General features: G+C 37.8%; 1 protein-coding gene across 2 annotated transcripts in view; it reads left to right on the plus strand.

Annotated features, from left to right (window-relative positions):
* The window catches only part of si:dkey-106n21.1 (solute carrier family 23 member 2), a 93,880-nt gene that overhangs the window by 48,504 nt on the left and 32,278 nt on the right, over nucleotides 1-13,098 (plus strand). For both annotated transcript variants that reach the window (XM_059334987.1, XM_059334988.1), the window contains 4 exons: nucleotides 2,540-2,697; nucleotides 5,449-5,632; nucleotides 8,469-8,650; nucleotides 12,411-12,528. In XM_059334987.1, the coding sequence (XP_059190970.1) occupies nucleotides 2,540-2,697; nucleotides 5,449-5,632; nucleotides 8,469-8,650; nucleotides 12,411-12,528 (642 nt within the window). The remainder of the gene's footprint in view (nucleotides 1-2,539; nucleotides 2,698-5,448; nucleotides 5,633-8,468; nucleotides 8,651-12,410; nucleotides 12,529-13,098) is intronic.

Genomic DNA, 13,098 nt, shown 5'->3' on the forward strand with positions numbered 1-13,098 from the left:
CTCCTTTGGTCTTTTTGTTGTCAAAAACCTGTCCATTTTGCGCTAGCTAGCTACACGCTAGCTTGAGGAGCAGAGCAGCTTGATAACAACGGTCTACACAGATTATGATGTCGTTATGCCGAATTTGCAGCTGAACTTGAGAATCCGACGATTACGGCAGTTTACGTATTGTACGGTTCAGGACAAATGGTTATTAAAAAAAAAAAAAAAAAAAAAAAAAAGAAATAATTTTTTTTTTATTTTTTTTTATTTTTTTTTCATCTTCCCTCCAATTTTCTGAGGCCCCCCTAGCGCCCCCTGGCGGCCCCCCAGGGGGCCGCGGCCCCCACTTTGAAAACCACTGCCTTAAAGAATTGTCACCAGCACTTATTGCTGCACTAATGGCTCTTACGGCACTATACCTTGATTGTCGCTTTGGATAAAAGCGTCTGCTAAATAACTAAATGTAAATGTAAATTATTTCGTGGTTATTGTCAATAAAACAGATAACATTCAACAGGGAAATAAATTGGTCTATCGTCACAACCACTAAGTTTATTAGTGATACCTCTACCTAGCAGGGGGATCTTTTAAAGTATCTTGAAAGGGAGAAGTGTCCGAACTACACAACCTTTCCACTGGGGTGCCTCAAGGATCAGTGCTAGGCCCCCTTCTCTTCTCAATTTACACCACCTCACTTGGCACAATCATCCGCAATCATGGCTTGTCATACCATTTTTATGCCGATGATACCCAGCTGTTCTTTTCCTTCCCACCAAACGACCCCACAGTCTTGGCCAAGTATCGCACTGACCGCTCAGAGTCCTAAAAAGCACTTGTGTCCTAATGGACTCAAACTTAACCCCCGGCACTTACTCTCGTTTTTTTACTTCATCCTTGCTTGAGTTGTATTAACTCTCATTTGTACGTCGCTTTGGATAAAAGCGTCTGCCAAATTATATTGTAGAATTGTAGATAGATTTTTAGATTTTTTATTTTTATTTTTTAACAAAGTATTATATTGGCAAATGTGCCATTTTAAAATCTTCGTCTGTTTTTGAGTCGTGCCTCTCTGTATGATTTGGGAGATTTGGGGTAACTACCTTGTGCCACAGACAAAAACACAATTTTAAGCCATGCTTTTTCAGTTCACTAACTTTTTTATTTTTACAATAACACTGTACAAAAGTGCTATTTCCTACAACCCCAATTCCCAAAAAGATGGATTGCTGTAATAATGCAACAATTTCCTAATCCCTTTATGATATATTTAATTGAAACCTGTAAAAAAGACAGTTTGTTTTGTGTTCAAACTGATAAACTCATGTTTTATATAAATATACACAGATTTCAGAATCTGTGATGCATTTTGTTTTATTTACACAGTGCCCCAAATGTTTTGTCAAAGTCGTAAAGAGGAGCTTCTGTCAATTTAAGACAAATATCAGCCCACATCCACTGGAGATAACATGAGGCCTTTTAAGCAGCCTTCTTCCTGAAGGAATTCTGCCAGTTTCCTGTCATGAAACTGATCTGAGGCATCTCCATTTGACTTATGGGAGTTTTAGGTTTAAAAATACCCTCGTAAATCTGGTGAGGCCTATCAACATCTGCCTTCAATTGTTTCCCCTTTATCTAAATTCTTCTGGATCAATGAAAGTCTCCACAGCCACCAACACCCCCCACCCGCCTCAACGCACACATGCACGCACACGGTTGTGACTATGGAAGTATGTTGAAGTCAAAACATTTGAGAAATCTGAAAACTGAGTGTGAGTCAACAATGATTGCAAACTGGATAAAAGACGGGCTGGTTTCTGAGACTGTTCTTCTGAGTTTCCCTCGCTGTTTTGGCAGCTTCTGAAGCCCTTGACTTAACATGAAAGTACCACGGCCATTATGAAATATAGCTATTAGCTACTTTTCTGGCATTAAACTGAAAATAATAGATTGTTTTTCATTCAAATGTCTGCAAGAGTTCAGTAATAAAATTGTCAAATATTGTCATTTTAAAAAACTGTCTTTCAATTTTGTGTTTAAATGAAACTTTGTCCCATCTATTTTCTCATATTTCCTCTTTACCTCTACATTCAAAGTTTAACATATGAAGGGAATACTAGTAAAGCACTATAAAATAATGTAACAATGAAATTTGCATTTTGACATCAAAATGTCATCATAATTAGTTTTGTTTTAATTGAGGAGAAAACCTGGAGCTGCTGTTTTTGTTGCAGTTCATTTTATTTACCAAACAGGACCTGTGCAACAACCTTATATGTATTATTGCACATTTGATAAAATAAGGTTCTTGATATTTAGATGTATTTCTGCTTTTTTGAAGGTATTTGTGTCTTATTTTTCCATCATTCCTTGCTCGAATATTTCCCAAAATATTTTTAATAAGAAATTTCCAATTACAGGAATACAATTATCCTTTTCTTATTTTTTAATGCATATATATACATGTACTTGCTTGAATATTTAACATAAAAGAGAACAGTTCTGGGTTTTTTTACTCCAAAGAGTCCCCACATTGATCCACTTCTGTCTGCCTCCGCAGCATTACATCCTCGCGTTCGGCGGCATCATCGCAGTCCCGCTGATCCTGGCCGAGCCGCTCTGCATAAAGGACAACAACATCGCCAAAAGCCAGCTCATCTCCACCATATTCTTTGTGTCGGGGATATGTACGCTGCTCCAGACGGCTGTCGGCACCAGGTAACTTCAACTAATTGTCTCGCAGCAGTGACCAGAGAAGTATGTGTACAAGTGTGGGATTTTACAAGATCTGGTTTGTCAACTCTTTAAGTATTCCAGCCCTCTGTGGAATGGTAGTAGTTGGTGTGTATGTGGGTTAGGGCTGGGGGGCTTGAAGGGTGGGAGTGTGTTCACATTTTATGTAGTGCTGTCAGTCAGGTTAAAGATTTACAGCAGGTACAAACTGAGGGGCTGCCCCGGTTAAGAATTTTTCCACTCCTGATGACGAGGACAAGGAAGTATTTACATCTTAATTTATTGACACGACAGTATATCTCTTTCCTCCAACGCTTGCCCAATACTCACTGGCTCTCTGCAATGGGGTTGGTTAACAGCCATGCCCAGCCAGAGCAGCACTGCACTGTGTTTTTAAAAGCCTGAAGCTCAGCTTAGCTAATGCAGAGACCCCTGTGGTGGTTCATGTGGAGTTAAACGGTGAGTTAGTCTACCAACAGGCTCTACGTAACAGTTGAAATAAGATTTACCCTTCAGGATAAGTCCTGAAACTTTCCTTAAAGCCTTGTGATCTTCAAAGTTTACCCAGCTTAATTCGTGGATTTATTTTCATAATAGAGATGGGAGCTGCTGAGCACTTTGATAGGAAAATCCCTCTCAAACCAATGCATCAATCTCTGTGCCTTACTGCAGTGCAGCTACCTCCCACTCAGTACAGTACAGTACAGGCTGCCACACTTCCCTGCCCTCACCGCTGCTCCAGTAAGCCTGAGCAAATAGCTAATGCTTTTGTTTGAGTCCTCCACCTACACAGTTTGGCAAACGCTTAAAGGGATCCCTGCAAACACTTTGACATTGAATAATAAGCAAGTTAATCTTTATTTTTATTCCACCTTTCAAAACTGCGGCATGAAGGGCTTTGCGGAACAAGGGAACATGAGGATAAAAATTCAAACGCCTACAGACAAAACTGCTATGAAAAAACATGTGCTGCCACACAACAAGCCAAGGAAATAACAAGGCAACAATACATACCAGAAGTTCCTGTAATCGTTTATATATCTCATGCAAATCGCTGGATATATTCACCTCTTCTTCCCTTTGAAGGTATCTCTCTGTTGCTTGGTTTGCTGATAATTGGTCACAAGTAGACATTGGTTGGAAACCGCTACTGTAGCTGGCCAAAAAAACAGTTACAGGTGCATCTGAAAAAATTAGAATATGATGGAAAAGTCAATTTCCAGTAGTTCAAGTCAAATAGCCTCAACCAAGTATTGAGTCATATAGATGGACATACTTATCAGAGGCCACCATTTAATTTTTTTTTTTTTTAAGATTTTTTTTGGCGTTTTGTAGCTTTATTGAGAGGGAGAGATATTGAGAGTGAAAGGGGGAGACAGAGGGGAAGACATGCGGAAAAGGGCTCCGAGCCGGATTCGAACCCGGGCCGCCCGCTTACGAGGACTGGGCCTCTGTGGTACGCGCCCTACCAGGTGTGCCACCGGGAACGCCCCAGCCACCATTTAATTTAATTTAATTTTTCCATTTTTTTCAGTTCATTTTATTAATTCTTCTTTTCGAACCGAAAAAATAAACAACAACATAAACTACAACAGCGTAGGCTAGATGCATATACATATTCATACACATATACATACACATAGGCAGCATTAAACAGATGTACACAAACATATAAACATTTACACACATACAGTATATATAGCCCTATACATAAACATGCATCTGCCCCGTCTAAGTAATAAGATAGAAATAAGAACCAGTTAACTTAATATTCAATACGCATTTTCATTTATCATTTTGGTCCGAAAAAAAAGAGAGTAGGCTGAAGTAAAAATTACTTATCTAGGCCTAAACCCTGGTACTCAACACTTCAGATAAGACATTTTCTCTCTATATATAGCCACTTAATGTCAAATAAATATATATTTATTTTTTAATTTTTTTAATTTATTTTCTTATCAGTCAACCATAGTATATCAAACAAATTAGATCTGAGAATTTCTATTACTCCCGCAAAGAAAACAAACGTACAAACAAACAACAACAAAACAAAACAAAACACTGAAGGCAGTTACAAGAACGTCCTCATCCAGTTTGCTACCTATACTTTTTTAGCATATCATTTTTCATAAGCCTTTTTCCATATTAAACATACTTGATTTAACTACAAATTGGTCTTTTGTAATAATACATTTTTTTTGAGACACTATTTTTTTGGTCTTCATTTAATGTAAGCCATAATCATTATAATTAGAAGAAATTACATACATTAAGACATGAAATGTTTCATTCTGTGTGTAATGGATCTATATAATATGTTATTTCCACTTTTTGAATGGAATTACTGACATATATAAACTTTTCTTTGATATTGTAATTTATTGAGATCCACCTGTATTTTGTTTAATTAGAACCTAAATCTCTGTATCATGTTGGTCTGAGAAAATGCTGCCATTATTGTGTAATATTGTGAAGATTTTAAGCAATTTTAAACTCTGGTATCTCATACAGCACCATCTGTGAAAACCTTCAATTTTTCAATCACCTGGTTTTCTCATGGGATTCATTTTAGACACTTGCTTCTTGACTGCACTGACCAGAAAAGGGTCAGTGAGGAAACGTATCCTCATTAAAATTCTCAGCTCAGGGTCATCCCCGTCCTCAGAGACCTGACATCATATTCATCATAGTCTTGTGCCCCCTGACCTTTAACCCCATCACCTCACCAACTTCCAGGTTACCAATCCTCCAGGGTGGGACGTTCAGTTTCATCACACCGACCCTGGCCATTCTCGCCTTGCCCAAGTGGCAGTGTCCGGCCCCCAAAACGTCCGTGATGATGTCCCTGCAGCTGCAGAACAGCACCAGTCCGCTGCAGATGGAAGATTCTGATGAGATATGGATGTCACGAATGCGTGAGGTATGTAGAATATTCACTCGCACCACAAGATGATTCTCACCACCTCATGTGCCCTCTACAGCAAATCAATTTGGGCACCTTACCAGCACTAACCAGGGGAACGATAAAGACCCTGTATCAATCTCAGTATGACCAAAGAAGCAGTCATATGGTTTATAACATTTGATTATCTGTATGCATCCAGAAAGCTTGCACAAAATGGATCAATTTAGGAGATTTGCATGCCAAACTTAGCAAGCATTGAAGTAAAGACTGGTAAATCATAAGTCCAGATGAGAAGGAACATTGCAGGGTATTCACAGGGAATTAAAAAGTCTATACCGTATTTCCTCAATTTAAAACCGGGCCCCTATTAATGACCGGCCTCATTTAGTAACCGGGTGTAAAAACAACTTTTAGTAAATAAAAGCGGGCCTCTTTTATAAGCCGGGTGTCTTACCGGTGTTATGTCAAAGTCTGTTCCCCCGTCGATATGTGTCCCCCTTACCTTAACCTGCACCAACCTGACCCCTGACCCCAACCAGTCCTCCTTTAAGTTGTTAACATGAGCCCAAGTTTACCTGAACCCCAAACAGTTCTCTCTACAAGGCCTAACCTTAAACTGAAATCCTAACTCCAACCGTGGAGGTGATGCTACGGAGAACACCATTCAGGAAACATCATTTGACGGTAACAGATTTCAACACAACACCTGTATTTTGACGTTTGGCCACACGAGTTAGTACTGTAGGTAAATATGGTTGTTTCTCCCGCTGTCCTAGTCATTCTCTGTAAAGTCGAGCAGTTTACACACGTTCTTCTGGGCTTTTTAGAAGTTTAGACATTTTAAATCCTGTTAAAATGAACATTCAGCGTGCTGTTCATTGTTTGTTTACATTCGAGTACTTCCACTATGGCCGACATCCGGGTAACTGGCTACAATGCGCTGTGTAAAACACTCTAAAAAGTGCCGGTCAGAGCTGCTCTGATTTTCTTTTTTTAATAAAAGCCTCCTTCAAATAATAGCCTGCCCCGATTATTAGCCGGGTCCCAAACTGATTTTTTATTAATAGAAGCCCCGGCTACTATTTGAGGAAATTCGGTTTGAGTTAAAGACCTTAAAATATCTACAATTATCTTAAAATCTCATAAAATGTCCTAAATATGATTTTGAAATGTCTTAAAAATGTATTAACATTACGTTCATTTAAAACAAATGCAGTTCTAAACAAATATTAGTTCACAATAGAGAGGCTTCTGACGTTTTTAGTTGGATTATTAGGGCATTTTTTATTCCAATGTAAAAGAGCTGTGAATTAATTGATATACTTTGAAAGTAATTCCGGGCCTCCGATTTTCCTTCATGTCTTTAGTACGAAGTCGGTCTTAAATTGCATTCATTATGGTCTTAAAAAGTCTTAAAAAGTCCTAAATTTGACCTGTTGGAAACCTGCAGAGAACCTGCTTTGTTTTACTGCACATTAAAGTGTGTTTTTTGATTAAAATTTGTGGTGGATTAAAAAAAAGTGGTGAAGGACTTGAAATAAAAAGGTAAAATTTGACCCATGCAGTGTGTTAAAGTGAAGGAATGCATGATAAAGTGATTCTAAGGTTAAACAAATTGCTAAAAAGGTTAAAAATGGAAAGTGTGGTCTAAAACACAAGACTCATAAATTGGGTTAAAAAGATCACATAAAAAAAACGTCTATAAATAAAAACCTTAGAAGGTAAAACATGACCCAAACTCGAAATAGAAAACAGAAATATGTTAAAAACATTGACATTTGGGCCAAATTCCTCAAGAAAAACGCAGCAAATTTGGTGAAGTGCAGCCCAGAATGTCAGATATAACCCCAACACTTCTTTTTTCTTTTTGGCTTAAAGGCTTTAAATTGGTTCAGACATGTAGGGTTTTTATCAAAAAGTAAATTAATAAACAATCCACATTTACCTTTATAATAAATAATCACATTCATTATAATAATGCAGTATATGTCGTGCTTGTCTGCAGAGTTTTGCGTGAGACATCTTTCTCATTAGCATGTAATGATTCATCTGTATGTCACAGATGTATGTTTCAAACGGGACAGATTTTACAGGTACCACACCTTTACATTCCTTTTAGAAGGAGAGATTGATAAAGTGCTTTAGTTCAGCAGGTTTCTATAGCAGGTTATGTATCATCAATTTCACATGTGCTATGAAATTTACCTTGTGACTCAACATGTGTGTGAAACTACCAGTTCTCATGGAATAGCTGAGAAGCCAGTGCAAATTAGAAAATCTATAAGAAGGAAGATGAATAAAACACAACAGCTTTTTTATTTCTTACCTTCACTGTTTCACCTAGATCTGCATAATAATAATAATAATAATAATAAATAGGCCTTTAAAATAGAATAAATTATTAGAAATATGTCTCTTTTTCAGATCTGTTTAATAATATAGGCCTAGCAAAAGGAAAATAAAGTGTTTTTACAGTATGCAGATGCATATCAAGATCATGCAGGCATCTCTTAGTCTTTCTTTACTTTTTTCTTACTCAAAAGTCAACAAAACATGCATTTGAATAGAAAACGAAATTTTGCAAGGCAACAGTTTCTGCTAGCCATAATTACACTTTTCAATCTTTCAAAATTGGATATCAGAAATCCTACAATGCTCAATTTCTGTTACACGAAGAAATTCACACATGAATGGCAACTTTGACTATGTTCAGGTTCAGCCTGTGATGTAAACTCAGCTATTTAGAGCACTGCAAAGCATTGAAGTTAACTTTAAAGATGGGTTTACTATAAGATGCACCAAAAACCTGCCATATGTATCTCAATTATGTCCTTCTGACTGTTGTCTACAGATCCAGGGGGCCATCGTGGTGTCCTCTCTGCTGCAGATTTTCCTGGGTTTCTCTGGGCTGGTGGGTCTGGTGCTGAAATACATCGGCCCGCTGGCCATCGCTCCCACCATCAACCTCATCGGCCTGTCGCTCTTCATCGAAGCCGGGAAGAAGTCTGGAGGTCACTGGGGGATTGCTGCTCTGTGAGTGGACACGATAGAACTGCTGGTCTATAAAGTATACAGATAGGTGACAAATTAGAGCATGGGTCTCAAACTCGTGGCCCGCTGGCCAATTGCGGCCCTCGTGACGATATTTTGTGGCCCCCACCTTGATGTGAAAGTTTAATGTGAGTTTTATATGAATGGCACTTTACCTTGTTGTGTGTGGAAGGTCCCTTTATTGCTCCAGCTGGAGCTTTGTTTCACTTGTTTCTATGACGACGTTAACAAAAATGAAGGCAGCTGCTACCGGACCATTTATTATCTGCCGAAAGTGGAAGTGGAAATGTTATGTAATGTAATTTTGTGTGGTTTTTTGGTAATTTTGTGGGTTTTTTAAATAATTTTGCGTCTTTTTTTTAATTTTTTATATATATATATATAATTTTGTGTCTTTTTAAAAAAATAATGTTGTGTCTTTTTTTTGTAATTTTTTGTAATTTTTTTTAGTAATTGTGTGTCTTTTTTTAATAATTTAGTGTCCTTTTTTTTGTAATTTTGTGTTTTGTTTTTTTTTTGTAATTTTGTGTATTTTTTTTGGTAATTTGTGTCTTTTTCTAATGATTTTGTGTCTTTTTTGAGTCATTTTGTGTATTTTTTTGTGTCATTTTGTGTCTTTTTTTGTAATTTTGTGTCTTTTTTTTAAAAGTAATTTAGTTTTTTTCTGTTATTTTGTGTCTTTTATTTAGTAATTTTGTGTCTTTTTTGGTCATTTTGATACTGCCTCCAGAGTCCAGGTTATTTGAGTTTGAGACCCCTGAATTAGAGGAAAATTCAACATAAAGAGTCACTTCACTGATGGGATGGACATCATTCCGCCCATAAAACTTCCCCTTACTTGGTGTTTTTATGTCCCCAGCTCATGTCCAAAATCCCCCACACATGTTGAATTGTGCAGAGATCCAGGGACTGTGAGGGCTATAGGCATATGATTCACATCATTTTTATGTTCAATGGGGTTGGGACACGCTCCAGTTTTGCCTTAATATCAAAACCGGCCTGAAAAATGTTCCACCGTCAGGAACACTCAACACCCTGAATGGAAACATCTGTATTTCTCAGATATCTTGTGTCATTTATTAATAATTTATTGGCGTTTTACATTATTTTATTATCTGTTATACATCTGAGCCTTGATGTACATTTCTTATGTAGAAGATGTATCTTCTGTCCATATGCTTTTACATAGCAACTTTAACATTTACAAGTACAATAGAGTAAGATAAGATACATGGAAACACATGGGGACACTAATAACATTACCAGAAACAGCAGTCTAATCTAATTTATGTGCTGCAGAATGTCTGTATTCATTTTTTCCCTCCACTTTCTTTATCAAAGAAGTCATGTCCACAATTTAAATCATCCTAATCTCCACAGCTACTGCTACTGCCACTAACTGCTCCACATTACCCTCCTTTCATTTACCTTTGCTCCTGACCTGTCCAACCCCATAAAATCTGCTTTCATTTACTTCCGCCATCTCCAGATAATGCAGACTAAAGTCATTACATAGAGTGATCCTTGTGGGTTTTAAGAGGTTCAGCACATCCACCTCCTGCTGCCATATATGGATGGTAATCAGTCATATCCTTCTTAGCCCCGGTGTCCTGACACCGACACACTCTCTGTGAAAGATATATAGCAGCTTACAGGCACAGAGACACAAGACATCTTGTGTTTGTAATTCAATACGCCCAACACAGGAAAAATACTTCAGCTCGGCCAGTGTGTCATGAGACACAGTGCATGGGGGGGATGAAGAAGTCCATCTCCAAAACATAATCAATACGATCAGCAAAATATATAAGAGGCAAGGCAGGTTTATTTGTATAGCACCTTTCAACAAGAGGGCAATTCAAAGTGCTTTACACTAAAACATTAAAAGCATTTAAAAGAGACATATATGAAATGACATTCAAATATAAAACTTTAAGACTGAAAACAAGCAGGTACAATATTTAGGACAAAATATTAAAGCACATTCAAATATAAAACTTTAACTTGAAAGCGAGCTGATAAAATATATATATTTTTTAAAATATCAAATTCTCTACTTATGTCACTAAACGAGAGGAGTCCCTTATTCTATTCTCTACTCATATTGCTAAACGAGAGGAGTCCCTTATTCTATTCTCTACTCATATCACTAAACGAGAGGAGTCCCTAATCTATTCTCTACTTATATCACTGAACGAAGGAGTCCCTAATCTATTCTCTACTTATATCACTAAGCGAGAGGAGTCCCTTATTCTCTCCTCTATTTATATCACTAAACGAGAGGAGTCCCTAATCTATTCTCTACTTATATCACTAAACGGGAGGAGTTTCTTATTTTATTCTCTACTTATATCACTAAATGAGAGGAGTCCCTAATCTATTCTCTATTTATATCACTAAACGAGAGGAGTCCTTATTATCTATTCTCTACTTATATCACTAAACGAAAGGAGTCCCTTATTCTATTCTCTATTTATATCACTAAACGAGAGGAGTCCCTAATATATTCTCTACTTATATCACTAAACGAGAGGAGTCCCTTAATCTATTCTCTACTCATATTGCTAAATGAAGTTAAGTTTTTCAATTCAAACCATGTTTTTTCAGTACTTACAGCTACATTTAGGATGTCGAGGCTTCATTCATAAAGATCAACATGTCATTGATTTTATGCCTTTGATTTCATTTACATTTTACAAGATAAGCTGCATGGTATAAATTATGATATAACTGCCATATTTTTTTTATTTGTTATGTACCACGCTGAGGCCACGAGGTCCAATTTTGACAATCATGATCCCGGTTTTGATTACAATCATTGAAAATCTTAAACTAATTACCGATTTGTGTCATCTTTTATATCAAAGTATAAATGATGGAGAGGTTTTAGAGGCCTGCAGCAGAGCTCACGGGACTGGAAGCTCATGATTCTCACAGCTGAGGCAGATCAGCCAGTCGATCACATCACATGCTCCTCTCTCCCATCCTGCATCACATCTCCTGCATCTTCCCACGTCCAGGCCTCCTGACCTCCTGCTGGCCTCTCATACAACATCTCTTCCTTTTTTTTTTGTTACATGCTCAAGCACATATTCATGCTCTACATTTAATTAGATGTTTAGAGTGATTTTACTGCCGCGGTCATAAGTTTAATCTGGATTTGCTGCCATGTAAATGTTTAAATTGGATTTAAGTGACTTGCCCATTATGTGGAACAAAGTGGAGCCGAGAGATGCACAAAGAAACTCGTTCTTTTCTCCACAGTAGAATAAGCCGTCGTCATTGCCAGTTACTTTGTCTGGAAGATTTTTTTAAGTGTTCACCAGGCTGCAGACCTTAAAAATAACACGCTCAGTGACACTCGCGTTGGTCCAGAACAGTGTTTCACGCACAGTGTGCAGTGTTTTCATGCACAGCTTGAAGTGCTCCACTCGCAGCATGACATGCCATTCAAAGGCAAGCAAGTGAGTCTGAAAGTCTTTTTACAATGTTCAAATTGCCACTATCGCTGCACTTGTACTGGAACTCAGCCATAACCCTTTACACAGTGATAATGTTGGCATTCCTGCTGTGTAAAATGACATGTTTTCACATGCTCAGACCACCCCTCACTCTGATCTATGGTAGCATGTCATGCTTAAGCACAATTAAACTAATAGCGGTGAGTGAGGGCCAAGCCCTAGGGGGGAAGCAACTGTGAGTGACACATTTTTTTTTCCTCCTGTCTTCTATTTTCCTACAGCACGGTCTGTCTGATCCTCCTGTTCTCTCAGTATCTCAGCAAGGTCGACGTTCCTATGATCGCCTACAAGGATAAGAAGTGGAAGGTTTTCCAGTACCCGCTCTTCAAGCTCTTCTCTGTGAGTTGACGACATTATCCAGGTCTCATGCTTATCCTCCATCTCGAAAAAACCCCAAAACATTTTAATGTCACCACCTTCAGCGCATGAAACCTGTTGATAATATCCAGGCCTTCCCTCATAACAAAAGATTTAATGTATATTTAATATGCCACAAAATCACCCAGAATCGAGCCAAGACATCCAGCCAAAAGCGTTATGACTTGGATTCTAACTACATGGTTTTAGTATGTAGTTAAACATTTTAAGTAAAATTTTGCTCAAATTTAAACAGCCAGTGGGCAACGTAATCTCTCTATATCCAAAACAAGTGCAATTTTTTTTAGTTCAACTATATAAAATAGTAACTCAATATGTGAGAATATGATGGAAAAGTCCATTTCCAGTAGTTCAAGTCAAACAGCCCCAATCAAGTATTGAGTCATATAGATGGACATACTTTTCAGAGGCCAACATTTCCATATAAAATATACTTTTTTTAAATTGGTCTTTTGTGGGGCGTCCCGGTAGCTCACACTGGTAGAGCGCTTACCATGTAGGCTGAGTCCTTGCTGCGGCGGAGCCATGTTC

Source organism: Centropristis striata, chromosome 6, assembly GCF_030273125.1.
Source record: "Centropristis striata isolate RG_2023a ecotype Rhode Island chromosome 6, C.striata_1.0, whole genome shotgun sequence".
Taxonomy (NCBI): Eukaryota; Metazoa; Chordata; class Actinopteri; order Perciformes; family Serranidae; genus Centropristis; species Centropristis striata.